At 34.3% G+C, this 23358-nt stretch overlaps 1 protein-coding gene across 1 annotated transcript; it reads left to right on the top strand.

Annotated features, from left to right (window-relative positions):
* Positions 1-12475: 12475 nt before the first annotated feature.
* Positions 12476-13684, top strand: LOC133204956 (uncharacterized). Its single transcript, XM_061340697.1, has one exon. The coding sequence runs from the start codon at positions 12476-12478 to the stop codon at positions 13682-13684; it is 1209 nt and encodes a 402-aa protein (XP_061196681.1).
* Positions 13685-23358: the final 9674 nt, after the last annotated feature.

The raw sequence follows: 23358 nt of genomic DNA, 5'->3' as shown, positions 1-23358 counted from the left end.
CATATGAGTGGGTCTTCACTCCTTTATAGCTCACCTGAGCTTAAGGATCAAGTGAGCTTTTCTGATCTAAGAGTGTTTGGTGTCTGTTTGTTGTTTAACGTCCCTCTTGAGAATTTCTCACTCATATTGAGAAGCCACCACTTGCTGATGGAGGGCTGCAAATTTATACCTATACTAGGCACTCAGGACCATTGAGCATGGAGGGATCTTATTCATGCCAACACCTACTGTGACACGGGACCTCGGTTTATATGGTCTCTTCCGAAGGACTGGTCTCCACATCCCGCAGTGGATTTGAACCTGTGACCCTCATACTGTGACTCTGGAGCAAGCACTCTAACCACAACGCCATGCGGGCGACCCAGTGTTTGTTGTCTGGTGTCTGTAAACTTTTCACATTTTCGACTTATTCTCCAGAACCACTGGACCAATTTCAACCAAACTTGCCACAAAATACCCTTGTGTGAAGGGGATTCAAGTTTTTTCAGAAGAAGTGCCATGCTTTCTTTCAAGGAGAAATAATTAAGAATTCATGAAAATTTGGTGGCATTTTTTAAAAAATATTCTCAAGAACCACTTGGCCAGAAAAGTTGAAACTTATGTGAGAGCTTCATTACAAAGTGTACTAGATTTAAGTTTGTTCATATCATGCCCCTCAAGGGTAGGACAGGACCACAACAGGCTAGGGGTCAAAGTTTTACATAGGAATATGTAGGAAATATCTAAGAAATCTTCTTAAGAACAGCAAAGCCATGATTAGTCATATTAATATACTGTAGACTCAAGTTTATTCATATCATGACCCTCAAGGGTAGGGCGGGGCCACAACAGGGGGTCAAAGTTTTACATAGAATATGTAGAAAATAACTAAAGAAATCTTCTCAAGAACAGCAAAGCCATGATCAGTCGCAGGTAGTGTAGACTCATTTCTGTTCATATCATGCCCCATGGGGTAGGGCGGGGCCACAACAGGGTGTCAAAGTTTTACATAGGAATATATAGGAAATATCTTTAAAAAATCATCTCTCACGATCTGCAAAGCCATTGTTAGTCATATTAATACAGAAGCATTCTCAGGTAGTGTAGATTCACATTTGTTTATATCATGACCCAGGGGATAGGGTGGGCCCAAAAACATTGATTAAAGTTTTTCATAAGAATATGTAGGAAAAAGAATCTGATGATGAAGAATAGAATGGCTGTAGTTACTCTGGTGAGCATTGTGGCCCGTGGGCCTCTTCTTTGTGTCACCTGAGTCACTCGTCCATTGGTCAGTTGTAAATGTTTTGAACATTTTCAGCTACTTCTTTTGAACCCTAAAACCTATTTCATCCAGATTTCAATGGGTGAAGGGGTACAAAAATAGTGAATTTCAGTGTCCCTGCTCTGGGGGGGAGGGGGGGCAAAATTAGTGCTATCTTTAAAAATTATCCTTTTTCACTCCCAGACAGCAAGCAGTCAAACTGTTGGCGTAATTGTAATAAGCATTGAGCCCCCACTAAAATTTTCAATTTCTTGGCTCCTAGGTCAGGAGTTCTAATGTTAGGGCAGAGCTTTATAGTTATTGAAAATGCATAAATTCTCTAAATGTTTTCTCTGCCCCTTAGAGAATCAATGGAAGCTCAGAGCTGGTACAAAGATTGTTTATGACCTGATGGTGTGTCATGACCTTGACCAAGTGTCATTCCTGCAAGTTCAAGGTCACTGGCAGAAAAAGCATAAAATTCTTGTTTAGACTATAACTTTGGACTGGCAAATCATTAGAAGCTCATACATTGTACACAGATTAGTTATGACCTGAGTGTGTGCCATAGCCTTGACCCAAGCTCACTGTGGCAAATTCTAGGTCACTGGTAAAAAAAAAGTATAAAATTCATGACAGATCTATAATTTGATTAATTGATAATAATTAACAGAGAAACATTTAATGTCCATATTTTAATAGAAGATTACTTATGATCAGAAGATGTGTATCTTTTTATAATCAAGTTTTTTTGGCAAGTTCAAGGTCACATTTACAAACTTTACAATGTTGTATTATACTTGTATACTTGTATTATACTGTATTTCCGAGAATTATTCCAAGTCCATTAAGTCAAATATCATGCATGATTTAAGGATATACGCAACGTACCTTACCTACTGATAATTTTTCAAGATATTCTTAATATAAGAATATAGTGCCATCAGATGTTCGTAGACAAAAAATTAGCATGTATTACCAAGGGTCTTGAAAAGATATCAATTGATGAAAATTCTTGTATAATTTAAAGAAAAATATACAAAAAATATTAAACGTATATTCTAGATGTTTTGTTTATCCAAATTTGTTTTAGAAGAAGTGTACAAAACCATATATAGACATTAAAATGTAGCACACCGTTCCTTCAAGAGTTGGAACTCTTCAACTCCAGGGAAAAAGACAATAGAGTTCAAACTACGTTGCGTATGTCCTTAATTGCCACAATTTGTCAGAAGTTGTAGCGTGGTGGTTAACGTGTTAGTCTTAATAAAAACAATTTAAATTGGTGTCCCAGCAGGTATTTCAACGTTGAACCAACGTTGAATTTTGGTTGCATATGAAAGTTGAGGCAATGTTGAGACCTCAACCGTTGTTTCAACGTCAAATATCAACGTGGAATAGACGTTGAAAATGGTTTGAACTTAGGTTGATTTATGGTTGAATTTGCTTGCAGATGAAAGTTGAGACAATTTTACTCAGAACCAGATTCGAGCCAGATTGTTGTAATAATTATAATACACGACAGCCTGATTTTGATGTATTAAGTTGAGAGAAATGCACGGAAGTTGTAGGGCACCTTAACAAATAGCTTGCAGCCACAACCGTTAACATTATTTGCAGGAATAATGCGTACGAAACATTTATTGTTTAAATGCATACGATTTGGTCGGCTGACAACAGCTGGACATACTTTACAAAGTTAAGCACATGGGAAAATGTTACATTTAGTTTGAAATACTTTGTCAAATTTAATATTTAAGTCCGCTTATCTTAATAATTACTACATGTATAACTTAGTAACGCTTCGCATAAATAATAAACACCTATAAGATGATAGGGTATAGTTAAATGGAATTACAAGTACATGTGTATATTAAAGTTAGTATATTAAAGTTAGTATCAGTAGGTTGGAAGAATTACTGTCGCTCTCGGTGCAACAGAACCAGAATATATCTATTTGAAAATAAATCAGTACATGAATTTAAACGGATAAAAAAAATGATTGATTGTACTTCAAAAAAAAATTTTAACGCTCCTTGCGGATCGAACCAAATTTTTTCTCTTTTTCCTTGCACTGGACGGAAAACGCATACTACTGAGCTATCACCGCTATAGCCACTATACGGGTTTTTTAAAACGAGGACCGCATGTACACGTTGGATTTTTTTTTTGTTCTCCATTTTTTTTTATACTAATGCTTGTTAGTATCTTTGAATTAAAATGCACTCAAATAACGTTTCAAAATCATGGAGAGATGACCCAGAGATAACAAGTTTTTAGGAAAAAATGTTTAAAATTGTAGCATTTTGTATCAAACTATAATTCAGCCGATTACCAAAGCTTAAGCGACGACTTAAAACAAGTTAAATGGGATGAGGCTGTGTTCAATTGTGAGAATATTAGTGAAGTGAATATTAATTTTAATTTAAAATTAATGAACTATGTTGAGAAGTATATCCCTACAAAGGTCATAACTGTTTGATCCTCTGACAAACCTTTTATTACAAATGCAATTCGTAGGAAAATGAGGAAAAGAAATAGTAGACATTATGAAGCAAAACGTACGGATAATCCTGTTCTCTGGCAAAAATTTAGAGGAATTCGTAACGAAGTAGTCAACTTAGTACGAAAAGCTCGAAATGATTATAAAATAAAACTGGCCTCTCAACTTATAAAAAACTATGATATTTCAAATGCCTTTGACAGGGTTTGGCACAAAGGACTTATCTTTAAACTTGAGAAAAATAGGCTTCCAAAATAATATTTTGGGCTGGATGAAAGATTACCTTACTGACAGGCAACAAAAAGTAAATATTGAAGGTTTTTCATCAACATTTAAAACTGTTGATGCAGGAGTACCCCAGGGATCTCTGCCAGGCCCATTTTTATTCTTAAGATACATTAATGATATAACCGAAGGCATACTAGTACATAATGGTATCCGTTTATTTGCGGAAACATCATTGTTTGCTATAGTAGACGCCGATATTATTACTCCTACATTGTCTCTTACAGCCGATCTTGTAAAAATAAAGAAATGGACCAACTCTTGGGCTGTAGATTTTAAAGCTGATAAAACAATTAATGTTAATTTTACAAGAAAGCAGCGACTTTTTCCAGACATTTTGGAGGAAATGGGGACATTATTGAACAATCCAGTAGCCATATACATCTAGGGCTACACCTTCAGTCCGATGGTAGTTGGAATAACCATATCTCTGCTATTTACGAAAAAGCTTGTAACAGGTTTAATATTTTGAGATTATTAAAGCAAACACTTGATAGAAATTCTTTAATAACGATATATCTTGCTTTCATTGGACCAGTCCTAGAATACGCAGATGTGGTATGGGATAATTGCTCTCAGGAAAATACAGAATTGTTATAATTAGAAAAGATCCAAGTTGAAGCTGCAAGAATTATTACTGGTCTAAGGGTAAATTCTTCAAGATCAATTCTATACGATGAACTAGGTTGGGATTCATTACATCAGAGAAGAATAAATCATAAACTTATATTATTTTATAAAATTGTCCACGGTATTGCCCCATATTTATCTTAGCGAATTATTACAGCCTTTCCAATCAGTGTATCATGTTGTAAATTTTGAATTTACCTCTCCCTAGTAAATTCAAAATTTACAACATGATAAGTGCATCATTCTTAAAGCTTACAGATTGAGATCAGACAGAAGTAATCTGTCTCTAACCATAATGTAGAACTGTATCTTACTATAACTTTTATTTCTTCAACTTCAACTATAAAACTGTGGAAGAATCTTAGCTCTGATGTAAAAATGTCACCTTCTTTATGAATTTTTAAGTCAAAAATAAAAATTAAACGACCATTTAGCAGTTGTAAATATTTTAACTATGGTAACAGAAACGAGAATATACTTCACTGTCAATTTCTCAATAAAGCTAATAACCTTAATGCACACTTAAACAATCATTATATAATAGCTGATGCATCTTGTCGTAGGTGTGATTACCATAATGAGCACTATTTTATGAATTGTCCAGCATATAGCATACAAAGAAATAAACTAATAAAAGACCTACAACCTGAGCTAGGTGTACCGTATAAGCTAAAGATTTTTTTACATGGGTGTTCGGAGTTTTCGTATCAAACGAGCATCAACATACAAATTATGTACAAGAATATATCCATCCTCGTAAGCCAGGGGTCCTGAGTCAATACATTACCGTTGGACGGCAACGTGTTGACCCAGGACCCCTGGCTTGCGAGGATGGAATATATACGGTTAACAAAACGTTTTTAAATACATTTCATTTTAATATATTCTTTTCACTATATGTTATTAATACAATTATATGTTATGCTTAATTCATCTGGATCCGTGTGTGTTTACCCGTATAATTGTAATACATATATTCACTCAGTTCATTGTATTTTCTAACCTTGATTCTTGTATAGAGAGGGTATTTAAAGGCATTGCCTGTTGCCCAATCTATTCCGTATTCTGAATAAATACGAGGGGCGTTCAATATTTTTTGTCCCTTATGGTTTTCAATATAAATTAGGACAGTCGATTCGGGATTTGGTCATCCCTGAATGAATATATCTTTTATTGACATTGTGTCAAAATTTGGAACAAGTCCGTGCACTCTGAAACAAACGCTTACAATAGCAAATGACCTACCCGAATACACTGGACATCAAGTATGGGTAAAACACGAGGTCTGGAGTCACTTGAAATTAGAAGGTATATTCTTGCTCGTTGTACCCTTGGTATAGAACGAAATGAAATATATGAAGAAATTTTTCGGATATATGGTGGGTCTGTTATTTCAAAAAAGACAGTTTACAGATGGGTTAGCAAGTTTAAGAGTGAGAGAACACGTATTTCCGACGACAAACATTCAGGAAGACCGCTAAGAGCAGTCACCAAAAGTAATGTTTCCAAAATCCGTGATATTCTTAAGAAAGATGCACGACTTACCGTCAAAGAAATAGCAAGATGTGTAGGAATTTCAACGGGTAGTGTTTTTACTATTTTAAAATCTAAATTAAAGTACCGAAAAAATTTGTGCAAGGTGGATTCTACATGTACTTACCAAAGCTCAGAAACGAGATCGTTTACAAAAGTGCCAAAAACTTTTGAAAATGTTTAAAGATATGGGCAACAGGAAGCTTAGTCAGATTGTCACAGGTGACGAAATGTAGGTCCACTTTTTCCAGCCAGGAAGGAAAGTAAAAAATCAAGTCTGGATTGCAAAGAATATGAAGAGGCCAACAATTGCAAAAAGAACTCAAACTGCCAAGAAAGCTCTGTACACAATATTTTTTAAATCTAATGGATTAGTAGTTCAATATGCAGTCCCACAGGGCAAAATTGTCACTGGAAATATGTATTCTTCGTGTATACTTCCGAGACGTTATAAATTTTACAAAAAATACGACCAAATACCGGCTTGAGAGGCATTAAACTTCTGCATGACAATGCTCCTGCCCATAAAGCAAAAGTGACAAAGGACTATCTACCTGTTATAAGTATGGTGCTCTATAATTAGATACCTGTTAATGGTTGGATCAATTTAGATGACTTACTTATAACAGGTACAAGATCATAAGAAACTTGTAATGAAGGCATCTGCTTGTAACTGGTGCCAGATTACTAAGCAATCTAACAGGTAACAAATTAATACCATCCATTTGCATCCATTTGAATTTTTTAAAGTTGTTACAGATCGTAAAATAATAGTTTCTGACACAATATTGAAAGAGCCATTTAGAAGAGCACTAGCGACTCAAATCACCGATGCTCATAACTAATTCAAAATAATTATTTTCCCGAATGTTTTCATGTAGAATTGTTAAACTACACTTAGATTATCTATTTCAAAAGAAAGTGGCATCAAATTCCCCTTTTTACTGGTTTTACAGGCGATAAATATGTTAGTTCTGATAAATTCTGAAATCGCCATTTTGAAGAGCGACTCAAATCACTGATGCTCATAACTAATTCAAAATAATTATTTTCCCAAATATTTTCATGTAGAATTGTTAAACTACACTTAGATTATCTATTTCAAATGAAACCGGCATCAAATTGTACCTTTAACTGGTTTTACAGACGTTAAATAAGTCAGTCTTGATAAATTCTGAAATCGCCATTTTGAAGAGCGACTCAAATCACTGATGCTCATAACTAATTCAAAATAATTATTTTCCCGAATATTTTCATGTAGAATTATTAAACTACACTTAGATTATCTATTTCAAATGAAACCGGCATCAAATTGTACCTTTAACTGGTTTTACAGGCGATAAATATGTTAGTTCTGATAAATTCTGAAATCGCCATTTTGAAGAGCGACTCAAATCACTGATGCTCATAACTAATTCAAAATAATTATTTTCCCAAATATTTTCATGTAGAATTGTTAAACTACACTTAGATTATCTATTTCAAATGAAACCGGCATCAAATTCCACTTTTTACTGGTTTTACAGACGTTAAATAAGTCAGTCTTGATAAATTCTAAAATCGCCATTTTGAAGAGCGACTCAAATCACTGATGCTCATAACTAATTCAAAATAATTATTTTCCCGAATATTTTCATGTAGAATTATTAAACTACACTTAAATTATCTATTTCAAATGAAACCGGCATCAAATTGTACCTTTAACTGGTTTTACAGACGTTAAATAAGTCAGTCTTGATAAATTCTGAAATCGCCATTTTGAAGAGCGACTCAAATCACTGATGCTCATAACTAATTCAAAATAATTATTTTCCCAAATATTTTCATGTAGAATTATTAAACTACACTTAGATTATCTATTTCAAATGAAACCGGCATCAAATTGTACCTTTAACTGGTTTTACAGGCGATAAATATGTTAGTTCTGATAAATTCTGAAATCGCCATTTTGAAGAGCGACTCAAATCACTGATGCTCATAACTAATTCAAAATAATTATTTTCCCAAATATTTTCATGTAGAATTATTAAACTACATTTAGATTATCTATTTCAAATGAAACCGGCATCAAATTCCACTTTTTATTTTTTTTTACAGACGTTAAATAAGTCAGTCTTGATAAATTCTGAAATCGCCATTTTGAAGAGCGACTCAAATCACTGATGCTCATAACTACATGTAATTCAAAATAATTATTTTCCCTAATATTTTCATGTAGAATTATTAAACTACACTTCAATTTTCTTTTTGAAGCTAAACCTGCATCCATTTTAATTTCCTTCAGTTGGTACAGACCGTGAACTAGTAGCTTTTGATGGATTTCTGACGAGCGACAGAAATCACCGATGCTCATAATTTATTAATAATAATTTACATGTAGTATTCGAATTTTTTCTCTAGAATTATTAAACTTACCTTTTATCATCTTCTCTTTGTCATAACTGCATCCAATTTTTTAAGTTGTTGATTTGATTTGAACATATTTTATTGTAATAATACATACAAAAGGATTGGATACAAGTTCTTTCAACTTAATAAATCCTCTCCTTATTATACAAACAGTGAATACAATATATGATTGTCATAATAAGTAAATTGAGATAATTTACGAAATTTTATGTTGTACATGTAATATATATGAAAAATTAAGTTGTTAGAGATGGAAATATAATTCTGGTAGGTTATGAAACCCCCTTTTGAAGAGCGACCGAATAACTAAATAAATTTAAAATAACGTTTTCCGATTTTTTCCCTAGAAATATTGAACTACACTCAGATAATCTACTTTAAATCAAAACTGCATTTAATGTTGTAACAGAAGGCATACTGGTCGGCTCGTATAAACAATTGAACATGAAACCGTAATTTTGAAGAGCGACTGGAATCACCGACGCTCTTGATTTGTTTAAGATAATGTTTCTTGAATTCTTCATATTCAGATTTATTAAACTCAAAATTTATATCAGCTACATAAAATTAAAACCACATCCATTTTTTTTTTTCACTTTTTCTTATCATTTCGCCGGACAAGTGGCCAACCACCCTAAACGTATTTAAAATTATTATGTCGTCATTATTTATTTGTTCAGAATTATTTTCCCGTTATTTAATTTATCTGTTAAATAAAAAATAGGTCGAAATGAGATAAGAATTATTACTTTATATTCTGGTGAAATACAGGTATTTATGGTTCATTGAAGACAAAATACAAGTGTATATAATGAAGTGGTTATAAAAACACACTTCACACCTTTGACCACGGGGAGCTGTGTTTGTGAGTTATTAACATACAGGTAATTGTTGACACCTGTCTAAGATAACGCCCTGGGCATGGTTCACACCTGTTGAAACAAATGACTGAGAGATTGTTGACCGTAGCATGTTTCCCCCCTTCTTTTCTATTTAAATATATATTCAATTTACAAAATTTTTAATCAAATTTGGTGGCGTTTATTTCCTTTTTAGAAAATAAATAGATTTTAGAAATCTAAAACATCATTTAATAATCCTATACGAAGAAAATTCAATATTAAGTTTTAAATAACATATATAATTGTTTTGCATACTTTTAGGATTAAACTAAATAAATAGAACACTAAAAGCGAAGACTGCGGATAATATTACCGTGGATTTAAAACCAGTAGAGCACCGCTTTGATTTGAAGCGACTAAAATCCCCAGGCATGCGCAGAGGCCAGTGATTTGAGTCGCTCTTTTCCCTATATATTCTATTAAGAGCGACCCTGAGCACTAGCGACAGAAATCACGGTTACACCGGTGCTGCAAGTATATCTATATAGTGTTTTCCCCTACCCAATCCCCCCCCCCCCCACACACACACACACAGTCACAGTAGTTTTTTCCCTGGTTAGTATAGGTCTTCCCAAAGTATCTTGCTGATAGAAAGGTAATCTAAACTTAACAAAAATGGGAGGCAAGAAAACTTGATATTGCAATTAATTGTTACCTGGAAACATACCCTATATTTTAAAGACTTTTATATGCATATATGTATATATAAAAGATTATGTCATTCATATAGGCGTATATGTAAAAGGCATGCAGAAAAAATGACATCTTTATCCCCGACGTTGGAGACGAGCGTATGGCTGAACATATTGTTAGACCCTACCTTTCCGAATATCAATTTGTTTTTCTGATTTCTCTAAATAAGAGGGAGTACAACCCCCCCCCCTCCCCAGGAGTGGGGATACTATAATATTGTCAGTTTTCTGGGAGCTACTATGGGAAGAAGCTAATATATAATGTAGTAAGGACCAATTATTGGAAGCCGCCCATTCTGGATGCACACAAAACATTTTCTTGAATGAATTGAAACGAAAGCATTCAACACGTCAGAAATTGCGTCCATTTTCTTGAAATCATATTCAAACAATTATTTTTATTTGCATAAATTTTCATCAGAAATTTTTCCAGTTTGGATAAGCAGTGCAACATATGTGGTCATAGTAACATAAAGGAATAACAAACCTATTTTACACAGTCAGTTTTTATATATCATTATTTCATGTATAAATATGGGTAGTTAAGATTCATGTATGATGATTATCGAATCATTCGGAGGTGATAATGCAAATGGGGTAATTATCGCTTCAATTTTCTCAAGTTCACGTGGGTGCTGAACTGCTCGCCACTCCGAAATATACCATGAAGAAAGAAGAACAGGGTCTTTACCTGGTATGTGAATACTTTTTCTATGATAATTTACTTTCAAAAATATTAAACAGAAATGCGTATTTTTAGTAGGTATGCATCATGTACCTTTTTATATATTTAACATGGAATATTACTTTTCTCATTTATTCATCTGATTGGCTTAAACTTGATCACATGATCAAGTATATAACAGCAAACCATTTAAACCATTTAACCATTTAAAGATTCATATCGACTTGATGTTTCTTTCGATGGAAATAATCTGTAAACAATAGTGTTGACTTCACAATAGGGAAGACAGTGTTTGACTTGATGTTTCTGAAAAAAAAAAATATATATACTTCAACTCCTATAATTCATAATAGTAGTATTCTGTAATAATTGGTAAAACGTAACGATGCCTTGAATGACAATTTACTTTATATTAAACTATATTATATTTGTTTTTCATAAATCGTTGCAAATCATAATAAAACAAAAGTAGCCTTTTAAATTAGTAAATTCCCTAAATTACTCTAACAGTATAAAGGAAACACAATAGCTCACCTGCGCTTAAAGCTCAAGTGAGCTTTTCTGGCCTCGAGACCATAAACTGAGAAAAGACTTAAGTCAAAATTTCAAATTGACATAACTCTTTTAAGAATCTTGATAATCAATCAAAATTTTCATCATGTGATCGAATATGAATATTACAAAAAGCTGCAAAGTCTTAAACACATAAGTGAAATAAAAAAGATATTCAAAATCAAAGAATGCCTTAAGTCTGTTCCCAATAAATAATTTCAAAGCCTGATCATACTCTGGCGTCCGTCTGTCCGCCCGTTTGTAAACCTTCAACAGTTTTTATTTCTTATCAAGAACCAATGGGCCAATTCGAACCAAACTTGCTACAAGGCATCTTTCGGAGTAGGGAATTCAAGATTGTTCAAATAAAGGGGCACACCCTCTTTCAAGGAGAGATAATTAAGAATTAGTGAAAATTTAATGACATCTTTTAAAAATCTTCTCAAGTACCACTGGGCCAGAAAAGATGAAATTATGTGAAAGCTTCATTAAACTGTGCTTCTTCAATTTATTCAAATCATGATCCGCAAGGGTAGTGTGGGGCCACAATGGGCGATCAGAGTTATACCTATAACTACAATAGGGAAATCTTTACAAATCCTCTCAAAAACAGCAAAACCATGATTGGTCATATTTATACGGAAGCATTGTCAGGTAGTGAAGATTCAAGTTTGTTCAAAACATTGGGGGAGGTTGGGGCCACAATATGTGATTAAGTTTTACACAGGAATATATGCAAATAATGGGATGAAGAACAGCAGGTCAATAGTGATCCAGGTGTTTAGAATGCAATTCACAAGATTTCACATACAAATCACAATTTGATCGCACATTTATTGCAAGATTGTTGAATATGAATCACAAGTTTTTGCATAAATATGTTTTTGTATAAGGAATATCAATTTTTCGCTTGCAAATCACAAGATTATAGCATATAAATCACAAGACTCGAATAATATAATATTAATCAAAGGTTTGGAATTATGAATACTAAAATGCCATCTGGATATTTTTTTCAGGTATTTATTAGGATCCTCTGACATGACCCCAGGATATCCCAATGTCCGAACCCCTGGAAGGTTTGTTGGAAAAGCAGTTCATTTTAAAATTTTAGCATTATGCTTCGTTTGCACCTTTGTCTACGTTTACTTATACTCTGAGGTCAGTCGACAAGCATTAGCCATCCAGGAATTAATGAAGGGGGTCTTTGATTACTTCATATTCTGGGGAAAAGAGATCCGACATTGGTGGAATTTAATCAGAACGGCGGGATTAATTAAAAATGTGGAACTCACAGAACGTGAAAGGAATATCACTAGAAATTATGCAGAAACTTTTGTTCCTAGAGTTGTGTTTCCGTCAGAATTTAATTTCAGTAATTATAGAAACAATCTAACTTACATAGAAAAATTATCACGCAATATAATAAAAGCAAACAAAACCTTGCTTACATTGTTTACAACATGGCAGACAACGGTTGAAAAATACGTATGTCATAACAATACAATTAGGAACTGGAATCAGTTGAAACCATTTGTTCAGCCAATACTTTTTTCTGACGAGGAGGATTTGTCGGTCAGAGTGGCAGAAATGGGTTGGAAGGTCTTACCCGTTTCAAAGACAGGTAAAGGGGTACCTGTCCTCAAAAATATGTATTTGGATGTTGTAAAAGTTTCCAAATCCATTTTTTACGCCTATGCCAACGGTGATATTCTTTTTACAGATACGCTAATCATAACTTTAATGGCTCTGTTAAATTCTAGTGTAAACAAATCACAACCGTTGATGGTTATAGGTCGGCGAACAAACGTCGAAAATGTGACATCCAGTGATGCTGTGAATCAATCAACGATACATAAAATAGCTGAATCCCGAGGCTCCTTATTCAGTGTCTGGGGTGAGGACTATTTTATAACAATGAAAAACTACCCTTGGAAAAACATCCCAGAAGTTATTATAGGCAGACGAGCCTACGACAATTGGCTCGTGCTGGACGCTAGAAAGCGCGGGAATGTGATTGATGCAACAGAGACGCTACTGGCTGTCCATCAAACGACATACCGAGGAAACTACGAGGGTCATAAACACAGAGACAAGGACTATAACCACAATCTCTTGGTGAGAACGTTCAGACGACTTCATTACGCAGCGGGAAAAACGTCCTGTGCTGAGCTATTTACTAAATACAATATAACACAGGTCCCTGAGATTCACAGGAGAAAAATTGATAAAGAATGTTTTCCGTTGTAATATTTCTATGATGAATATTTAAAATAAAATACAATGAACAATTTTTCTTGGTATTGTTTTGCGTTCTAGATTTTGAAACTTTATCTGGTTTTGTAAACCTTTTACCAAAAAGAGCTTGTCGCTACGATGGTAAATTATCAAAAGATATAAAAGGGTGGGAGAGTTAAAATAATTTAACCTGTCTAGACGGATTGCTTTATTCCTTTCATTCGCAGTACTTGACAAATTCTTCCATCCAAGTAAATTTCAGTACCACAAATAGATACCATATATTTCTTCACCATGCTTTAGATCCCCCCCGTGGGTCGTATTTTGACCGACACGTTTCATATCAATTGTTGTTCCTTTGCATTTATTCTAAATTTGACAGCGGATTATTTTCGCCCGCATGGAGCAGTGGTTAGAACGTTAGAGTGTTGATCCTTACGTCGCAGATGAGACCGTATAAACCGAGATCCTGTGTCGCAGTAGGTGCTGGCACAAAAAAAATCCCTCAATGGCCATAAGTGCCGAGTATAGGCCTAAATTTGCAGCCCTTCACCTGCAAATGGCGGCGTCTCCATATGAGTGAAAAATTCTCTCGAGGGACGTTAAACAACATACAAACAACGAATTATTCCGTCTACCTGATCAAATACATGGGGTTCACGGCGGGTGTGACCGGCATACAGGGTATGCTTACTCCTAGGCACCTGATCTGAAATTTACAGGGGTCCGCGTTTTAGGCCATGTTTAAAGATTTTTATTGTTTGAGGGTTTTTTGAGATCAATCACTGTTCGTAATCTTCACCTTTTTCATCCGTCATCAAAGTAGAATACAAAGACAAAAACAATATAACTTGAGGGACACTGCGTTTCAATTCTAAAAGTAATCAACGATCGGTAAACTCATTAGTTTTTTCGTATTCCAAACATCCTTTTAGTTTCAAATGATTTTCATGTAAGAGAAGCACTCTTTGAGATGTTCGGGAACTATACAACTTAATTGGACCATGTCCGTTTAAAGCTAAGGACATAACGACGAGGAGAAACCCCATGATGATAAAGCGTGGAATGGGGTAGTTAAGACCTGGAAAATATTGATAACACAGTTTCAACATTTCATTGATAAGACTAGACTCCAAAATGATGATATATATCTGGAACATAAGCAACAGTACAATAAATTTTGAATTCATTCCGGCCATCGGATACAAAGATTTGGCAACAGGGTATACACAAGGGTTTATTATATAGAGGCAAATAATTGTAGCAAGAACAGTACCATTAAATATGAAGAATACGAACAGTCTTCAATCTCGAAAGTCCAATGAAACGATACAAATTTGGAGCAGAGCAAACACGGACCTTAAAATTTAGAGGTGAGATCAGGTGCCATGGAGGAGTGAGCATCCCCTGCCGACCGGTCACACCCGTCGTGTGCTCCTTGTCATGATTGGGAAACAAAAACCGGAAAAATCCGTACACAGTTCAGTGTATAAATAATGGCCTAACAATTAGTATGAAAAACGTCAATCAGCATTTGACTCAATCATAGGTAGTATATGTGCTGACAAGGTCATTGTATCGACCGAAAAAAATGCGAAAAGATGACTTCAAACGAGACTGTTGATATCCTGAGAGACATAAACCCCATATAACGCTTTTTATCTGCGTATTTTTGTAGAAAATATTCTTTAAAAAATTGTTATTTTTAATTGGGAAGTCTATTTTAGCGATTCTCCCAGTAGTTTGTTAAAATTAGCTTTCTTTGCAATTTCAAAACGAGAAATTATATAGAAATTATATTTTTAAATGAAATATGTGGAAATAACGAACAGTATTCTAGCTCAAAAGTCCATTAAACATTACAAAATAGGAGCAGAGCAAACACGGACCTCTAAGACATCAGAGGTGGGATCAGGTGCCATGGAGGAGTGAGCATCCCCTACCGACCTGTCACACCCGCCGTGTGCTCCTTGTCATGATCGGGAAATAACGGGAAAATCCGTCGACAATGTGTAAAAATGGCCTAACGATTAGTATGAAAAAAGTCAGTCAGCATTTGACTTAATGAAAGATTGTACTTGCTGACAAGGTCATTGTATAACTGAGATATATAAACCCCATATGCAGGTGATGAAGGTATTACTGCATAAGTAAGGGAAGTTGACGATTGAAAAGTTTAAGTCAACACGTTTATCATAAAGCTTTGTTGTTAGATTCCCATCAACGTCTTTTTCTAAGAAAATATCCAAATAGTGTATGAAACAGATGTGTCAGACTCTGTGGTATCTTTTATCTCAAGCTCACTGGGATATATAGTGTCGACATAAGAATGGAAATAACCATTGTTAATTGACAATGCGTCGTCGATATATCTAAATGTCGAGTTGAAGGCCACAGCAAGTGTTTTCTTCTTTTCACGTAAAACATTTTGAACAAATTCTGTTTCATATGCATACAAAAAAAGGTCTGCTAATAACGGGGCGCAATTGGTACCCATGGGAATTCCAATAGATTGTTGGAAGACCTGGTCTCCAAAAACCACATAGATATTGTCAATCAGAAACATGTTTTTAATGTCAACTTCAGAGTACTGAGTACTTGTGTGTACAATCAGATTGTTTTAACACAGTACATGTAATTTTGCAAATGATCAATGACAAGGTATGTAAATTTTACCATTTCCATTTTTTTTTTGAAAAAGCAACGATGTCAGAAAGTCTGGACTTTAATTTATCGTGGGGAATTTTTGTACATAAAGTTGAAAAGTCGGAAGTTTTTATGTTGTATATTTGTCTGTAAGGATATTTATGAAGTTTCGGAATCCAATATAGTTAAATGGTTATTCAAATTAATTTTGGTTGTTGGGGATATTAAATATATTCAAAACTGACATGATTTTGAAGAATTTCCTCCTTAGAAAGGGGGCTAAGGGTATAAGTATGATTACCACTTGTAGAATTAAATCCCAGTTCCTCTAAAATACAATTTATATAATGAGCATTACAAACAAAGACAATGTTGTTAACTGCTTTGTCAGCAGGGACCAGTACGTACTGATCGTGTAATCTATCTAATCTATCTATTTTTTCACTGCTGAATTATTGAATGCAGAAGGATAGATGGTTTTCATACTGCCCCTCAATCGTTTAATGCGAGATTTTAACATATATACATGTATCTGATACATTTAATCCATTCTGACAAAGTATATCAAGGTCTTTTTCATGTCTGACCCAACTTCTGGCGTAATCCTCTACAGAATCCATAATATGTATGAAATTACGACGCCAATAGTAAAAATTATCTAAAAATGCACAGAGATTTTGAAGGATGTATGAATTTCATCAACAAATTAATTGACAGTTAAAAATGTAGTACAGAATAAATATTTATTCTGTCTGTCAACAGGCTAACTTGCCGACCGTTTCAAAATACAACTTCCAGTAAATCCATTTCTGATGATTTGTAGTTTCGAATTGAAATAGTCTGAAGTTTGATAAGCCATTTAGCTCCGAGTTCCTACATGACATATGTCCACGACGATAATATCCTCTTTGACTACTTCAGCGGCATAGAACTGTTGGAATTTGCATAATTGGACCTCATATAATCTTTCGCACATTTGGCAACCGTTGAAAAGGATCTTTCAACAGTCGTCCATTTATCCTCATGACGTCTTAGGATCTCCAAAGTCTCTATGGTCTTCAAAAATTCATTATTTACTCAAAATACTTGTAGTTAGTTGCGGATTAGAATCCCACTACGGACTGTGGAGACCGGTCTCTCTCTACTCACTGGCCATAAGTGCCGAGAACAGGTGTTAATTCGAATTCTACACCTGCAATTGGTAAAAAGTCTTTCTGGTAGTCTCTCAAAAACACCCAGACAGTGCTGAAAGATCGCCATACGATCTCTTGGACTTCTAAATGATCTCTCGGAGGTCTGTCAAAGAACGCGTAATGTTTTGAACGCGCCTCAAGTTTTTTAGTGGTTTCCTTCGTTCTTACAGTTATCGGTCTTGGTCGAGCCTTAACTCTCACCAATCTTCGTAGATCTTTAGACCTCAGTTGGTTGGAAAGATATGCTCAGTGAATTCTCAGAGGTCGCTACTGAAACCAGTGTAATCATCAACCTCTGAAGATACTTCAGAGTGGAGTCTTTGAGCACTCGCTCTGAAATATGGTATGACTCTCAATTTTAATCGGGCAACAAAAACATTAAGATATCTTTATAACATTTACACAGAGATGGGCTTTTCGATGCTGTCAAAGATCGCTAAGAGACAGAAAAAGTTACATCGCCAACGGTCTCTAAACGCTCTCTTTCAATGGAGACATAAACTCCATATGCAGGTGATAATGGTATATTGCTATATAAATAAGGGAAACTGACTATAGAAAGTTGAAGTCATCACGTTTATCATAAAGTTTAGGTGTTATTTTTCCATCAATGTCTTTCTCTAGTGGAATATCCAAATGTGAAACAAGTAGTCAACTCTGTTTTCGAGTTCAATAGGATATACCGAATCAACGTAGGAATAAAACTGAATTAGAAAATGTCGGCGATATATCTAAATTAAAGGTCACAGCAGGAGATTTTTTCTTCTTTTCGTGTAAAAGGTTTTGAATAAATTCTGCTTTATATGAATACAAAAACAGGTCTGCTAATTTCGGAGCACAATTAGTACTCATGGGATATCCAATTGATTGTTGGATGACTTGGCCTCCAAAAGCTGTGTAAATATTATGAATGAGAAACTCCAGCATCTTTTTAATATCAACCTCGGAGCACTTGTGCATAGAATCAGAATGCCTTGTAATGTTCAAATTAAGTTTGCAGATATGACAAATGCCAAGGTTTGCAAACTTACGAGTTCCATTTTTTATTGAAGAAGCAGTTGTCTATTAATTTAACGTCGGGAATCATGGCATAAAATGTTGAAAAGTTTTGATGTTTTAACTATAAGTTGGATTACCACTTGTTTTAATCCGATTTCCTCTAAAATGCAACTGTAATATTGAACCTTACAAACAAACTAGTATTAATTGTAACGGGGACCGTTACAGATGTTCCCCAAACGCTCCCCAACTTCCTTTTGGTGTATTATTCCCTGTAAGCTTTATTAAATAAGGCACTCAAGTATATTGGGTTTTTTTACGCATTACACACGCGCGGACGGGCATGCATGTACAAAATGATTATGTCAACTTGTCTACACTTTTAATACATCTTTATATTCAAATTTCATTAAAAGATGAAAAAAAAATTCCGCTATATTAAGTATATCTGTCATTTTACGCATTGCATGCGCGCGCTCGTGCATGCATGTCCATGATGACCATGTCATCTTGTCAACACTATAAATATATCTACATATTTCGGGTATCAAATCATTTCATCAAAAAGTATAAAAGTTACAGCTATATCAAGTATATTAGTCATTTAAGCATTGCATGCGCGCGCACGTGCATGCATATGCATGTTGACAATGTCGTCTTGTCTACATTTATAATATGTCTATATATTCTGAATATCAAAGCATAACATCAAAAAATGTAAAAGTTATGGCTATATCAAGTATATTGGTGATTTTACTCATTGCACGCGCACGCACGTGCATGCAAATGCATGCATGTGCGCGCTGATCATGTCATCTTGTCTATACTTCTAATATATATTTATATTCTGAGTTTCAAAGCAATTCATCTAAAAATATACAAGTTGTCTATATCATTCGTATAGGTTATTTCAATCATTGCGCATGCGCACACGTGCATGAATGTGCATTTTGACCATGTCATCTTGTCTACACTATTAATATATCCTGATATCCTGAGTATCAAAGCATTTCATCAAAAGAGTTGAAAGTTATGGCTATATCAAGTATATTTGTCATTTTACTCATTGCACGCGCACGCACATGCACGCACGTGCATGCATGTGTGCGCTGATCAAGTCTTCTTGTCTACACTTCTAATATATATTTATATTCTGAGTGTCAAAGCAATTCATCAAAAAATATACAAGTTAAGTCTATATCAATTGTATTGGTTATTTTAATCAATGCGCATGCGCGCACGTGCATGCATGTGCATTCTGACCATGTCATCATGTCTACACTATTAATATATCCTTATATTCTGAGTATCAAAGTATTTCATCAAAAGATATAAAAGTTATGGCTATATCAAATATTTTGGTCATTTTACTCATTGCACGCGCACGCACGTGCATGCACGTGCGCGCAAAATGACCTTCGTTCCGCAAATCTACATAACATTCCTATTAACCCTAAAAAGGTTTCAACTCAATCGGATGTATAGTTTCGGAGATCACTCACGGACAAAAAAGTACCCAGGAAGAAAAATAATAATAATAATAACTAGATGAGATCTCGTTGCGAGCAACGAGTAGGTCTTCCGTCCGATTTTCCGATAAGATGAGATAAGATTTTGACTATGATCTTTATTAAAAGATAATAATATATAGACTTCCCTCATTAGATTTGATTCTTTTGATTTATCTAACATTATCAAAGAGTTATAGATGGAAGACTTTTGGCCCTTCTGAGCCCCTAATTTGAGGGGTCAGCCCCTTTTTCTTGATATCAAATAAAAGGTCTTGTGATTTTGAAGATTTTTTGTTCAACAACTATTCAGAAATTTCCTTTCGTTTAAGAGATATATAGAATAACAATATTTAGGGGCCAGCCTTCGAAGTCCTTAATGGGGTTGTCTTGCAAAAATTAAAAGGGTGTATATTGTTTAGAACATTATTCTGAACATCTTTTGTTCAATATTGTTTATCAAAATATTTCCCCTTTTCGAGATATCAGGTGTCAAAGATTTTGCATTCTGGCCCCTTATGGCCCCTTATTACGTAACATATGATCCTAATTTTATAATACATAGTTGCAGAATGTTAAGATGAACATTTTTGCTTCAGTAATTTATAACAAAATATTGATCATTAAAAAGTTATAGATGAAAGACTTTTGGCCCTACTGAGCCCCTAATTTGAGGGGTCAGCCCCTTTTTCTTGATATCAAATAAAAGGTCTTGTGATTTTGAAGATTTTTTGTTCAACAACTATTCAGAAATTTCCTTTCGTTTAAGAGATATTAAGAATAACAATATTTAGGGGCCAGCCCTCCAAGTCCTTAAAGGGGATGTCTTGCAAAAATTAAAAGGGTGTACGTTGTTGAGAAGATTATTCTGAACATCTTTTGTTCAATATTGCTTATCAAAATATTTCCCCTTTTCGAGATATCAAGCGTCAAAGATTTAGCATTCTGGCCCCTTTTGGCCCCTTATTACGCAATATATGATCCTCATTTTATAATATATAGTTACAAATCCTTAAGATGAACATTTCTGCTTCAGTAATTGATAACAAAATTTTGATCGTTGAAAATTTATATATGAAGGACTTTTCGCCCCTCTGAGCCCCTAATTTGAGGGATCAGCCCCTTTTTCTTGATAGCAAATGAAACGTCTTGTCATTTTGTGCATCTTTTGTAATATATGTTTTAACAAAATATTTACAGATAAAAAGATACAAAAGAAAACGTGTCAAATTTTGCGAGATGCTTGTGAGCCTATTTTTCGAGCTCAGGCGAGCTTCAGCGCCTTTTGAGCTGGAAACATATAGATGCGAAATGGCACATCTACAATCTTTCCTCTATCTTCACTGAAAATCTTATCCCTTTATCTCTATTCGTTTAGGAGAACACACCAGGACAAGCCGACCCTCTGAAAATCAGAAAATCGTCCATATCTCACGACCGGAAGTGACGTCATCAAAAAACAAAGAAACCTATCAAGATCAGTTGATTATCTTTCACATCTGAACGTTTGATGTAAATCGGCCAAGCCGTTTCTGAGAAATCGCGTGCACAAAATCGGTTGGAAGAAAAATAATAATAATAATAATAATAATAACTAGACTCTTGTTGCCATGGCAACAAAAAAGTCTTCCGTTCTTCTAAATCTGTAAGAATTTGCTTTTTTTCTGTGTAAAAAACATACATATCATATTTACTGTGAAAGAAAAAAATAACTGGAAAAAAGTCCTTTCAGTACTTAAGGTACTTTGATTTTCATTATCAATCTTGTATAATACATTTGGCAGCTATAAGAGATAAACGTATATCATTAGCAATTTAAAAAAAAATTGTATGCAATCATTTCTAAGACAAACAAACAGACGAACGAACACCGTACTATCATAAACTTCATTGTGTGTATATTTTAACATAATTGTGATGGTGTTATTAAAAAATATAATGAATTAAGTTAGTATCACACTAAACGTAAAGTCACTGAATTTTGTAAAGTTATAATATCAAGATTTGACAGCATACCTATAAGACAGATTATTCATTTACAGCAATTCTTCAGCAATCGATTGATTGATTGATTGATTATACGTATGTTGTTTAACGTCCCTCTCCAGAATTTTTGAATTTTTCACTCACATGGAGACGCCACCACTCGCCGGTGGAGACTGCAAATTTTTGTCCTATACTTTGGCACTTATCGCAATTGAGCAGTGGGGAATCTTTTTTATGCCAGCACCTTCTGCGACAAGGGACCTCGATTTATACGATCTCATCCAAAGGACCGGTCTCCACGTCCCACAATCGAAGTTCATAATACCGAGATATTTTATTTTTTATTCTATTCTATTTTTTTTTTTACAAGTTTGTTGCATCAGATTTACTTAAAGATCGTACTTCAAGATCATTTCAAACTCAGGCTACTTAATTGCATTGCATACAGCGTCAAGTGATTTTGATTGACAGGTCAACACACGTGCACTTCGTGTGATACTTTTTAAGCTGAAAAATATACAGGATGTGACCATGACTGACTATGAAATCAGAAAACATTTAATAAAGAATGGGTGTGACCGATATAGAACTAATTTTTGGTCTATGTAAATGGATAGGAGGATCGGGATTAAGAGGGAATCTCTCTCTCTCCCCCTCTCTCTCTCCCTCTCTCTCAGACGTAAATTGAACATTTCATAATGACAAATCTACCATTATAGAATATGAAATTCTGTATACATGTAAATGGTAATTATATTCACATGTTCCAGATTTAAATCTAAAACGAATATATAATTCAAATGCCTAGCTGCACGAACGTCTCCAAATATTAATCAAGACGGGGGGGGGGGGGGGGGAGAGGAGGAGGCTTCAAAGGAATTAGATAGTTTTATGTTTTATGAATTATAAGGAAAAGTACGGACGTCAGTTGCATGTACATAATTATATATCATTGCATAAAACTGTGTTCATTCAGGTATACTTATCCCACATATCAAGAGACCTGTGCAATTTTTTTTATCATGTTTTTTTTTTCAAAAGAAACATATAGCGTACCATTATTTCACACAGAATCGCGTTTTCACATATTTTTTTTTAACTCTTTGAGTATTTCACAAGAATCCAAGAATCGTCTTTTCACATCTTTTATAATTCCTTGGGTATATAGAGTATAGATCATGTCATAAATAATTTAACTTTTTATCAAATATACATGTAATAACCAAATCTAATCTATAGATTGATTTTCTTTCTTTTAAGTGGCAGATATCAATTTATTTATAAAGGCTTTAAAACAGTACTGTATTACAATTTTCTATCGCTCAATTCCTTTTTGAATGTATGTAATATTTTT

The sequence above is a fragment of the Saccostrea echinata genome, unplaced genomic scaffold (assembly GCF_033153115.1).
Source record: "Saccostrea echinata isolate AGI-Se365-2 ecotype Australia unplaced genomic scaffold, CSIRO_AGI_Sech_v1 ptg000054l, whole genome shotgun sequence".
NCBI classification, from domain to species: Eukaryota; Metazoa; Mollusca; class Bivalvia; order Ostreida; family Ostreidae; genus Saccostrea; species Saccostrea echinata.
This window is presented reverse-complemented; position numbering and strand designations above follow the sequence as displayed.

Coding starts and splice junctions, on each gene's coding strand:
- LOC133204956 (XM_061340697.1), top strand. CDS start 12,476: ATGACCCCAGGATATCCCAATGTCCGAACCCCTGGAAGGTTTGTTGGA.